The sequence below is a fragment of the Panthera leo genome, chromosome C1, assembly GCF_018350215.1.
Source record: "Panthera leo isolate Ple1 chromosome C1, P.leo_Ple1_pat1.1, whole genome shotgun sequence".
Taxonomy (NCBI): domain Eukaryota; kingdom Metazoa; phylum Chordata; class Mammalia; order Carnivora; family Felidae; genus Panthera; species Panthera leo.
The window spans coordinates 71417478-71430151 of record NC_056686.1 but is presented as its reverse complement, the minus strand read 5'-3'; the positions used below and the strand labels follow the sequence as shown (position 1 = coordinate 71430151).

Sequence of the window (12674 nt, the reverse complement as noted above, 5' to 3'; positions counted from 1 at the left end):
CGGCGCTAAGCGCGCTTTGAAACGTAAAAGTCTACAGCACCCTGGGCCCTAGAGGCGGAGCCGGAAGCTCTACGGTTTCAGCTCTGAGCCCCTCTGTTTTCGAAGGGGTAGCCCTCTTCCTCTAGCCCGGGGCTGCCTCCCCTCCTCCCCCTTCACCCGGAGGCCGAAGCCCCCAGCCTGGCCTGGCGGTGCTGCGGCAGCTCCCGGACCCGGAAGAAGCATTAACTCGTCTCCGCCATGGAGCCCACCGCGCCGTCCCTCACCGAGGAGGACTTGACAGAAGTGAAGAAGGACGTGAGTAGCATAACCTGGTCCAGATGCCGCCGAGGGCCGGGGGTCGAGGGGGGGGCAGGGGCAGGCTGCGGCCCGGCGGGCAAGGAAAGCGGAAACCCGGAGTGGGAGTCCGAGTCGGAAAAGAGCCTGCGGGTCAGAGAAGCGGAAGGTCCAGACACCGCAGGACTGCTGGGAGCCCTACATCCGAGGGCCTTGGTGGAAGTGATCCCCCGTGACCTGTTAATCTACGTTTTAAATCGCTAAAAGCAGGGCTTGGGTTTCTGAAACCTTGTCCAGTGGAGCGTTTCTTCGCAGTCAGCTGTTTGCCCACTCTTCACTCTTCCTCTCGTGTTTTTTTTTACCCCCGCTGTACTTTGGAGCTGCGTTGTTGGGAATCGACTGCCCAGGTTCATCCTTGAGTCAGACTCCTTAGGCCGTTGGCTCAACCTGGAGCAAAGTCAGTTAAAGGATCCCAAAGCAAATATGTGAAACTCTTTTATAAAGGGGGTTGGGGGAAGCTCAACAGCTGAAAGCACAACCTGGAATTCCCCTAGTAGGCAAACGCCCACATATTTAAATTGAGGGGGGGGCGGTGTAGTCGAAAATTAATATACAGGTAAATGCTGAAAATACTCAGTACCTAAATTAGTCTCTTTTGCTTGGATGTTGCAGAACTGCACACATCTTAATACTTATTTGCAAAGAATGACTTTGTTAAGGTATTTCTTGTTCTCTTTTGCTTTTAATTGTTTTGCCATGTGAGACCTATAGGAGTACCACTAAAATACTTTACATAATTTCAAATTAAAAACAGAAACTCAAAAAAAAAAACAAAAAACCTGCCAAAACAGAAACTCAACAGAAAATGAGTTCTGGTTTAACACTGCAGTATGTATACAGAATCATCTTTGTGAACTGGACAAAACAGCAGCTTTTTAAACGTTAATCTACCTTAAATTCTTCCCCTTTCCCTCCCTTGAAAGGTTTATTACACTGAATTCGCAATTACAATTGGTATGACTCATCAGTAGAAGGAAACTGGCTATGACTGGGATTTGTGCCTTAGGTTCCTCATTCAGATATTTAATGGAGCACTTACTGTATGGATAAAGTACTGTTCTTGGGCCTGGAAAGAAAAGAAAAAAAAGGACAGTCAGGCCTCTGCTTTACATTCTATTTGAGATAAGACTGGGACATTGATAACTACTGTACAATACCTGAATGTTTTATATAAAATTTGTGCCAGTAAAAACAGGAATGTCAAGAACTAAGCCTTCAGTGTTCCAGGTTTTTTTGTCACACACTTTGCAGTGTTTCCATTTAATCTTTACAGCAGCCTCTGAGGGAAATAATTATCGTCCCCAATTTACAGCTGATTTAAAAAAAAAAAAAGGGTTGTGAGAGGTTAGGAGTGGGCATAAATATAAAACCTGTACACAATCACAGATATGAGGAGTGTCTCCCAGGTCTTTATTCATTTTTTTCCTATCAGTTCATTGATACTATCCATCTCCATGATTTCAATTTATATCTATATCAGAAATTCATAACCTTGAGGAATCATGAATGGGTTTCGGGAAGTCTATTAAAAAAAAAGTATGTGCATATTTTTTTCTTAGAAATTTTTTTCATGCTATTTTCAAAACGGTTGATGACTTCAGAAGGTTTTAAAATTATCATACACAGGGGTGCCTGGATGGCTCAGTTGGTTAAACATCCGACTTTGGCTCAGGTCATGATCTCATAGTTTGTGAGTTCCAGCCCCACGTCGGGATCCATGCTGACAGCTCAGAGCCTGGAGCCTGCTTCAGATTCTGTCTCTCTCTCTGTGTCTCGATAATAAACATTTAAAAATTAAAAAAAATAAAATTATCATACACATATTTGGACTTCCTTATCTGTCAGCTTTAGGTGCTTATTTCCAAATATCTGCTGGAAATCCACTTCTTTTTTCTGCACACTCAAAAACTGAACTTTTTATTATCCCTTCCCCAAAGCTGCTTGCTGTCCCTGCTGTATTCTCTGTCTTGGATAGTGTACCACCACCCATCCTCCTGGAAAATCCCACTTTTTCACTGTGCTCCTTCCATCCCCACCTCCTGCCCCCATCTAGTTCTTTACCTCATCTTTTTGGTTGAATTTAGTTCTGTTTCATAAATATGGATTACATGCTGCTGTGAAGCAGGCGTGATTCTAACAATTCAAAAATTAAAAACTAAGACACAGTCCCAATTTGAAAAGCTTGATTTCTTGGAAGGAGGGAGACAGACATAAAACGATAATCTCCAATTACAGGATAAGTTCAATGTATTTTACATTCATCTATAACACTACTTGACATTCTGATAAGTGCAAGATATACAGAGTTGAACAAAACATACCTGGTTTTTGCCTGCTTCAAACATACAGGTCGTCAGGGTTGAAAACTAATAAATATATGATTACAAATTAAGCTAAGTACTATGAAGGAGACAGGTGTTGAGACAATAGCAGGGAATCTACTTGCAATAGGATGGTCAGGGAAGATTAGATTTAAATTGGCTGCTGAAGAATATGACAGAACTGGGGGAATAATTCTATTCTAGGCAGAATAGAATTTGCAAAAGACCTAAAGCAAGCAAGACCTTGATGACTTGGGGAAATTGGAAGAAGGCAGAAGGCAGCAGGTGCCCTGAGGTGAAGTTAGAAAGGTGGGCTAGAGCTAGATCATAAAGGGTCTTAGAGACGGTAATAAAGTGTTAGGATTTTTTCCCCAAGTATAGTAGGGACCTATTGAAGAATTATATTTTTAGTCTCCTTGCATATTGTATGAACTGAGGAGAGCAGAAGTGAGAAGAGGAAAACCAGTGCGGAGATTCTTAGAATTTATATAGTTGAGAGCTAATGGGTGATTTGGATCAGGGTGAAAGCAGGGGAAATGGATGGAAGAAGGGAATTCCAGATGGATTTTTGAAGTAGAAATGATATCACTTGGTGATAGATTTAGTTGAGAAAGAGAGTGGAATTAGATTGGTAAGTGAAAATGTCAAATCAGTTATTAGACCTACAAGTCTGAAGATCAGAAAGGAGATCTGAGCTAGAACTATAAATGTGGGATTGAATGAGTTCACCTAGGAAGTTGAGAGCTGGAAGGGAAAAGGGAGATCATAGGGGAGTTTTACAAAGTGAAAGGTTACAGCCACAGAGATGAGAATGAAGCCAGGAGAGTGTGGTATTCCTCTAAAACAAGAAAAGAGTAGTTTAAGGAGGGAGTGGTCAACTGTGTCCACTCTATTGAGAAGTAAGATGAAGACTGGCAAGTATCAGATTTGACAGGAGGTTACTGTAGCTGAGAAGAGTAGTGAGACAGAGTGGAAATGAATTGTGGAGTCCTGCTATATAGAAAAGTGAAATATATGCACAGGATGCTACAAGGACAGAGGAGAGGGGTGCCTAACTCCGTCTAGGGAGTTTAAGCAAAGCTTCCCAAAGGAGATGCCCACTGTGCTCAATCTTAAAGGATAAATGCAGACTTTGGGTATGAGAGGAGAAAACAAGACAAAGGTAAAAACACAATGAACTGTAGAGTGATAAACAGCAATTTTAGGTAGAATATGATGTACCAGGACACATGGAGGTGGTGATAGATTAAGCTGGAGAGGTAGGCAGGATCCATACTATGAATTGCCCTGTCTGCCATTATCAAACAGCTATTACTTATTGAGTACTTACTGTGTATCGGGAACTGTGTCAAGCCTTCATATTCACTTAGTCCTTCTGAAGGTATCACTATTTTTTCAGTAAGGAACCCAAAGCTTAGAGGGGTTAAATAACTTACCCCAGCTCTTACAGGAGTATATGGCAGATTTAAGATCCGAACTGAAGTTGGCCTGATCCAGAGCCAAACTCGACCTCTCCACTGTTCTGCCATAGTTGAGGAACTTCATCTTTTAAGTTGGTGGAACACACTATTTTAAATTTTTACAAAATTCACTGACAGTATTTCAATATTAGTAAAATTCATATGGTACTTTTTTTCTTGAAAAACTGGAAGATCTAATAGATGTGTGAAGGAGACACTTGAGCGGGAGGAAAGAACTAGGAAGTACAGCTAGGTGTCTATTCTGAATAGTCCATGCAGCATATGATAAAGACCTGAACTAAGGCAATGCTTATAATAGAGATGAAGTGAAGGGGCAGACTCAATAAAAATAAGGAGTAAATTGGCAGGACTTGGTGGATGGGTGATCAGATACGGCAAGTGAGTGAAAGACAGGAAGTCAAGGATGAGTTGTAGGTTTATTGTATGATTGGATGGGTGGTGGTATTCCCAAATTAGTTAAGAATATCAGAGGAGGAGCACCTAGCTGGTTCACTTGATTAAACATCAGACTCTTGATCTCAGCTCAGGTCTTGATCTCAGGGTTGTCAGTTCAAGCCCCGCTTTACAGTCCACACTGGGAGTGGAGCCTACTTAAAAAACAAAAAAAGAATATCAGAGAAAAGGGACAGGCAGAGGTAATAAATTTGGTTTGGGACATGTTGAATTTGAAGTACCTTTGGAGGGGCGCCTGGGTGGCTCAGTCAGTTAAGCGTCCGACTTCAGCTCAGGTCATGATCTCATGGGTGGTGGGTTCGAGCCCCGCGTCCGGCTCTGTGCTGACAGCTCAGAGCCTGGAGCCTGTTTCAGATTCTGTGTCTCCCTCTCTCTCTGCCTGTCCCCCACTCGCGCTCTGTCTCCCTCCGTCTCAAAAATAAATAAACATTAAAAAAAAATTTTTTTTTTAAAAATGAAGTACCTTTGGAATGTCCAAGTACCTTTGGGAAGTCTTGATTGCATATACAAATTTGGGAATGATCAGCATCTAAGTGGTAAAAATGACAGCAGATGGAGTTTTTCAAGTTCAGCTTTTTTTAAAAAAAATTTTTAAATGTTTTTATTTATTTTTGAGACAGAGGCAGAGCATGAGCAGGGAAGGGACAGAGAGAGAGGGAGACACGGGATCTGAAGCAGGCTCCAGGCTCTGAGCTGTCCTCACAGAGCCCGATGCGGGGCTCGAACTCACAAACTGCGAGATCATGACCTGAGCTGAAGTCGGACGCTCAACCGACTGAGCCACCCAGGGGCCCCTTTAATTTATTTTTTTTAAGTTTGTTTGAGAGACGATGCGGACACCAGTGGGGGAGGGGCAGAGAGAGAGGAAGGGAATCTCAAGCAGGCTCCACTCTGACAGCACAACTGTGATAGTGCAGCTTTATTTCTTGGATCATGAGCTCAGACCTGAGCCGAAATCAAGAGTCAGTCACTTAACCAACTGAGCCACCCACGTGCCCCTCGAGGAGTTCAGCTTTTAAATCTATTGTCTCCATCCCCACAGCTTAAATTCATACACTCAACATAGCTTATGTAAAATATGGCAGCAATCTTCTTATGGGTCTCCAAATTTTTGCTCCCCCCAACCCCCAGTCCTCTGCAGAAGTTTTTTTATTGCTTCTGATTTATAAACCTTTGATGACTCTTTTGGCTACAGGGAGATGTATTTTCCTCAACATGTTATAACAGTTCTTCCCTAATCCAACCTGTTTTCCTTTCCAGCTTCATTTCTCACCACCCTCACATGCACCCCTCATCCCAACTACCCTAGTCTTGTTAGTGTTTCCCTCTGTGCACCTTCATGCTACAAGTATAGCCTCTGTAAACTTCCCAGGTCTAGAGGTACAGTTAGTTGCTTACTCTGTGCTTCCCCAGTACTTGTGGGTTTTTTGTTTTGTTTTTTTCTTTTTAATTCTGGGTCTTTTCACATTGTTTTATAATTACTGGCTTGAGTTTGTTATGTATTCTCCCAACTAGACGATGTGCCCTTTGCATGCAGGATCCAAGCCTTGTTCATCTTTGTATGCTCAGCACATAGCATAGTAGGTATCTAGATATACGAAATGTTTGTTGTGTGAATACATAAATGAATGTGGGAATTCAGTGGCCTGAGAACTATAGGAACCCTTCACCTAGCTTGCTTTCCTGCCACCATGTACTAGGTAGGGTATTTCTAAGATCTTCCATTCCCTGTAGCTCATCATGATACCTGTGAGTCCATTTAGTCATCACTGTCTTCATCACTAACATTTATTGACCACTTACTATTTACCAGGTACCTTTCTAAGTATTTTACATATATTTATTTCTCATAATATTCTGATGAGGAAACTGAGGCACTGAGGAGTTAACTTACCCAAGATCACATATCTAGTAAATGAAGGAGCTAGAGTATAGTCAGCAGAATCAAATTATTAATGCTATTTATTGGGACCCACATCAGTTTTCTGCTAATTAAATTTCCTGAGGCACTTCTCAGATCTAGGTCTGTTTTCTGTGATTTCCTTTTCATTTCTTTAATTCCTTCCAACATTCACTATTTCTTTAGCGTTTGCCTCCCCACCCCCACCCCTTCTGCTTTCCTTCTCCCAACTGACTCACTGAGTTAGTCTTTCCAACTGACTCCAAAGATAGATACATTATGGGTCCTTTTAGTGCAGGGTTTCTGTTGTTATAATTATTATTGTTACTGTTATTTTGTTTTACTCTAGGAAAATGGAAAATTAACAAACACGAGAAAGTTATAAATTATGAGACCTCACTAAGCTCTCCTCTTTGGTCCTGACTAATCTCGGATTCCTTGTTAAATGGTAACTAAAATGTATGGAAGCCTCTGCTCTCATCTGTACCCCTGAAGGTGGAGGCGTGCAGCAGACCTCCCTACTTCCACGACCCAGGCCCTCTAGATTCACCCCCTCCTCATGATAACCTGGTCTCGGTGTGTAGGTGTGAAGATGTGATTAAAGCAGCATAGAAACTGAGCAATGTTTAGTCTAGGACCTACTTCTGTCCACTTGGCCGTTTGTCTTAATAACATAGATCTTAGTAGGCCTGAGCTTCTTGACTTCAGTACGTTTTCTCCCACCAGTTAAGATTCTAATAATAGTCACCTAATAATCAGTCACCTATGTGATTTCCTCTGGTGTTTAAAAAAAAACAAAAACACTGAAGCATGGTTTGTATCTTTTAGGCTTTAGAAAATTTACGTGTATACCTGTGTGAGAAAATCATAGCTGAGAGACATTTTGATCATCTACGTGCAAAAAAAATACTCAGTAGAGAAGACACTGAAGAAATTTCTTGCCGAACATCAAGTAGAAAAAGGGCTGGAAAATTACTAGACTACTTACAAGAAAACCCCAAAGGACTAGATACGCTGGTTGAATCTATTCGGCGAGAAAAAACACAGAACTTCCTGATTCAGAAGATTACAGATGAAGTGCTGAAACTTAGAAATATAAAACTAGAACATCTGAAAGGTAAACTATTTTAAGTGGCCAAGAATTCATTTAAATGTGACAATGCTTTCATTTATTTTTCATGTTTATTGATTTTTAAAATTTTGTTTTTGCTATTTATTTACTTTTGAAAGAGAGAGAATGTGAGTGAGCGAGGGGCAGAGAGAGAGGGAGAAAGCGAGAATCCCATGAGGTGCAGTTAGAAAGAGGAAGAGAGAGCATAGGGCCCGGAGCAGGGCTTGAGCTCACCTGGTGCGGGGCTCGAACTCATAAACTGTAAGACCATGACCTGAGCTGAAGTCAGATGCTTAACCAACTGAGCTACCCAGGTGCCCCTGACAGTGCTTTTAAAAGTAAAATACAGGGGCGCCTGGGTGGCGCAGTCGGTTAAGCGTCCGACTTCAGCCAGGTCACGATCTCGCGGTCCGTGAGTTCGAGCCCCGCGTCAGGCTCTGGGCTGATGGCTCGGAGCCTGGAGCCTGTTTCCGATTCTGTGTCTCCCTCTCTCTCTGCCCCTCCCCCGTTCATGCTCTGTCTCTCTCTGTCCCAAAAATAAATTAAAAACGTTGAAAAAAAAATTTAAAAAAAAAAAAAAAAAAAAGTAAAATACAGAGGTTCCAGGCTGGCTCAGTCAGTAGAGCACGTGACTCTTAATTTCAGAGATGTGAGTTCAAGCCCCACTTTGGGTGTGGAGCCTAGTTAAAATTTTTTTTTTTTTTTTTTTTTTGGGGGGGGGGGACAGAGAGAGACAGAGCATGAACGGGGGAGGGGCAGAGAGAGAGGGAGACACAGAATCGGAAACAGGCTCCAGGCTCCGAGCCATCAGCCCAGAGCCTGACGCGGGGCTCGAACCCACGGACCGCGAGATCGTGACCTGGCTGAAGTCGGACGCTTAACCGACTGCGCCACCCAGGCGCCCCTAAAATTTAAAAAAAAAAATTTTTTTTTTTTTTTTGAAAAATACAAAACAAAAAACCCAGAAATGATCATTTTGTTTTTATTCAAAAAGTTTCAGCTTCAGAATTACATTTGATTTACATTGTTTTTACCTTTTATCATGTCATTTCACTGGAAAAGTGGACGACTATCACTCAGTGTTCTGAGTGTAATGAAATCTGTGTTCTAACTGTAATGAAATCCCAGTATACGCAGCAGTTGGTTTCTGAAGTCAGCAGAATGTCAGTTCAATCTATTCAAAAATAACCGCTGAAAATGCACATCACACACGAAGAACAATATATAGACGAAGTATTTTTATAGTAAGTCCAACTCTGATAGTTCTTGTTCCACCTGCTGATCACAGAATGAAGTGGGCGGCATGTTTATAAGAATCATGTTATAGAAGTTATCCGTAACTTTAAATACTAGAGTCACAGTCTGGCAAGACGGGAGGGGTGTGGGAATGGAGGTTGATTAACGGCTTAGCAAATTTCACCGCCCACGTCTCACCCTCACCCCGGAGTACACCCTGACCAATTGGAATACTTCATAGAATTGCCCGCACTGTTTAAATCCTCCTCTCCCCACAAACCCCATCTCTTTCTCTCTCTCTCTCCCCTTCTCTCTCTCCCCTTCTCTCTCTCCCCTTCTCTCTCTCCCCTTCTCTCTCTCTCTCTCTCTCTCTCTCTCTCTCTGTGCCTTTCTGCAGAGCACTTGAGATAAATGTGCATGTGATATAGCTCTACTCCAGCTGTTCTAGGCACTGGGGATACAGTAATGAGTAATTTAGGACTCTGCTCTTAAGAAACTCACAGTCTGTTAAGTCCGTACTGGGACACACTGGAAGTCTTCGCTCCTGAGCACATTTAAGAAGATCATTTAGGGGCGCCTGGGTGGCTCAGGCAGTTGAGTGTCTGACTTCGGCTCAGGTCATGATCTCATAGTCTGTGAGGTCGAGCCCTGCATTGGACTCACTGCTGTTGGCACAGAGCCTGCTTTGGATCCTCTGTCCCTCTCTCTCTCTGCCTCTCTCTGCCTCTCTCTGCCTCTCTCTCTCTCTCTCTCTCTCTCTCTCTCTCTCAAAAATAAATAAACATTAAAAAAGAGAAAGAAAGAAAAGAAAATTGTTTATATAGCATGGAACAGAAATGCTGAATGTATTGTGAAGCTGAAAAGCTAGTGGGGGAAAAAATGACATGAATGTACTTTATAGACTTTGCAGATTTTCCATAAAATTTGTCAACTCAGGATGTTCTGTGCCTATAGACAGGTTAAATATTTGCTAAGCCGAACAGATAAAATTTGTTTGTGTTCATTCTTTCACCCTGAGGCTAATTGATACCTATACCCATTGGATATGGTAAAATTCTTTGATCAGAAGAGCCACTATCATTTAAACTCTAAGGTTGGGAACCAGAACATTATTTAATGTGAAGAGACCTGGATTCTAGTTCTCACTTTCCCATGAAGTAGTTCTAGAATGCTGGGCATGACTTCACTCTTTGAGGCCTCTATTTTCTCGTCTCTGATAGTGAGAAGCTATCCCAGGGGACCTCTAAAATTCCTTCTACTTCTAACACCCTATGACTCAGGAATCTATAATTGGTATTAACTCATAGAATTTTAGCATATGCCCTGTTTACAGTTTGTTTCTTACTGCGTTTGTGCCAGAATGCTAAAGAATACTAGTTGTGAAAGCTATTTCTTACTTTATGAAAAATTTTAGGGGCTACATAATTTTTTCCAGGTCATTCAGTAGTTAAGTATATGAGTACACAAATTAAATGTGATTTACAGCATGTCATTTAGCTTCTTTGAGATGACTTCCTTATCTAGGAAATAAAAAATAATGGTGTACTTCATGGTTGTTGGGAAAAGCAAATGAAACATGAAACGGATTATGACAGAATTTATAAACTGCTATTTAAATTTTTCGTTGTGTGGTAACCAGCTTGTAATCTTTCAAAACTTACAAGATGGCTGTGGGGTGGAGTTTCTTTTGTATGTTTGTTTTGTTTTGTTTTGTTTTAGTGACTTTTTCATTTACATCTGAATAATTTTATTGTAGGACTGAAATGTAGCAGCTGTGAGCCTTTTCCAGATGGCGCCACAAACAACTTCTATAGAACAAATTCAGATGAGAGTAATTTCTCTGAAAAACTGAGAGCATCCACTGTCATATACCATCCAGAAGGAGAATCCAGCACAGCCCCCTTTTTTTCTACGGAGTCTTCCTTGAATTTGCCTGTTCTAGAAGTGGGCAGAACTGACAATCCCACCTTCTCTTCAACTACGCTTCCCAGACCTGGGGACCCTGGGGCCCCCCCTTTGCCGCCGGAGCTGCAGTTAGAAGGAGGAGGAACTTGTGGAAACTCTAGTGAGATGTTTCTTCCCTTACGATCACGTGCTCTTTCGCGTCAGTGACTGAGATTACAGCCTTCTAATTTTTTTTTAATGACAAAAAATATTTGAAAGGATATGAATCTTTTTATAGAATTGCTATAATGACTTAACATTTGATATGCGTCTTTTAAAATGCAATGGAAGCATACTTTGTAAATAGAGTCTTTTAGAATAAAAGAAGCGTACTTTTAGATAGCTAAAGAAAATCATGTTGATCATGTAATTTTCAGTGTTTTCTGTCCTTTCCATTTTTGAGGTATCTTGAGTGTGTTCACATTTTTTATGTTTTAAGACTAACAGAGAACATTGCTCTATTTGAGAGTAGAGTCTCAGGCTGGGAATAATGTCTCAGTGCAGTTGTGCTAGAAATTTTCGAGGTCTAATAGTCCTTTCTAATTCTTCAGCAGTAAATTTTCAGATTAAGCTATTTCTGGTTGGAATAAAGCCGATCACTGACAGGAAAACTGCCAAGTGTACTGAAAAGAATCTCTTTCCCACTCAGTTGGTCTTAGGGACACTTACAGAGTCCCCTTTTTTTTTTTTAATTTTTTAATTTTATTTTTGAGAGGGAGAGACAGAGCACCAGCAGGAGAGGGGCAGAGAGAGAGGGAGACACAGAATCAGAAGCAGGCTCCAGGCTCCGAGCTGTCAGCAGAGAGCTCGCCATTGGGCTCGAACTCACAAACCCGTGAGATCACAACCTGAGCCGAAGTCAGATGCTCAAATGACTGAGCCTCCCAGGCACCCCACAGAGTCCCCTTCTAATGTGGGGTGACATCAGAGAGAAATGTTGAGGTTGGAGCCACCGAAGATCTCAATTTGCCAAAATACATTTCTTACTCACCTTACTAATAGTACCTTCTTAGGATTTTCACAGTCTTTGCTTATCATTTTAATTCCTACACAAAAATCTTGACAAAAGCCTGCTATTGCATATAATTTGATGAGATTTAAAAACATTTTTCTGTGCTTTTCATTCGCTTTTAATGAAGACCACTGTACAAGTTGAAATAACTAGGACAAAGTGTGTGTGTGTGTGTGTGTGTGTGTGTGTGTGTGTGTGTGTGTGTGTGTGACAGTTCTGTCTTTAATATTGTTTGGAACAAGTGGCCATTAGCCTGATCTGTCTTTTTGTTACATAACAAAGTTTGACTAATTTTACACCTTTATAAATTTTATGCTGTCACTATTTTTATTTAAATTATAATTCTATTTTCCTGGTTATATGTCTCATATATTTCCATTACTTTCAAAAAGCAGAGATGGAATATGCTATTAACAATAAAAGGTTTTAATTTGTAGTGCTGTTGTTTTGGAAGTTTCAAGTATTTCATTAGGAAATAAATACCTAAAATACTTTTTTATGTATGCCAATTTTTATACACACATTACTTCAGGTTGTGAGATCAAGTTGCATTTCTGGATAGACCAATGAATTTATCAGTCATGAAGAAGATTGGCATATTGGCTTTAAAATTTTTTTCAAGCCTGGATGATTTTTGTAGTGTAACATTTTCTAAGGATTATAGGGAAACATCTCACCTTCAGCAAGGCATAAGAAAATAGTAACATTACATTTGAAGAAATCTCTTTAAAAAGCAGAAGCAGACTTTTCATTCATTAATGAAAATAAAAATTTGATATGTGGTTACTTTTTAAAATTTGAATAGAATTTACTCAGATCGAAAAAATTTGGATACGCTGTATCACCTACATTTATGGTTTATAACACTGAGTTTTCTTTCAGA

At 40.9% G+C, this 12674-nt stretch overlaps 1 protein-coding gene across 2 annotated transcripts; it reads left to right on the top strand.

Moving 5' to 3' along the window:
• The first annotated feature begins 3 nt into the window (after nt 1-3).
• BCL10 (BCL10 immune signaling adaptor) lies at nt 4-11528 on the top strand. Of its 2 annotated transcripts, XM_042952456.1 has the most exons (4): nt 4-294; nt 6838-6936; nt 7317-7605; nt 10592-11528. In XM_042952456.1, exons 2-4 carry the CDS (start codon nt 6934-6936, stop codon nt 10945-10947), a joined length of 648 nt encoding a protein of 215 aa, XP_042808390.1. In that variant the 5' UTR covers nt 4-294; nt 6838-6933; the 3' UTR covers nt 10948-11528. The 2 variants fall into 2 exon arrangements, with proteins under 2 accessions (XP_042808390.1, XP_042808389.1); XM_042952455.1 differs by lacking the exon at nt 6838-6936 and having other exon boundaries at nt 6-294.
• The last annotated feature ends 1146 nt before the right edge of the window (nt 11529-12674 follow it).

Coding starts and splice junctions, on each gene's coding strand:
- BCL10 (XM_042952455.1), top strand. CDS start 238: ATGGAGCCCACCGCGCCGTCCCTCACCGAGGAGGACTTGACAGAAGTG. Junction 295..7,316: donor TGACAGAAGTGAAGAAGGAC/GTGAGTAGCATA, acceptor TGTATCTTTTAG/GCTTTAGAAAATTTACGTGT. Junction 7,606..10,591: donor AAAACTAGAACATCTGAAAG/GTAAACTATTTT, acceptor ATTTTATTGTAG/GACTGAAATGTAGCAGCTGT.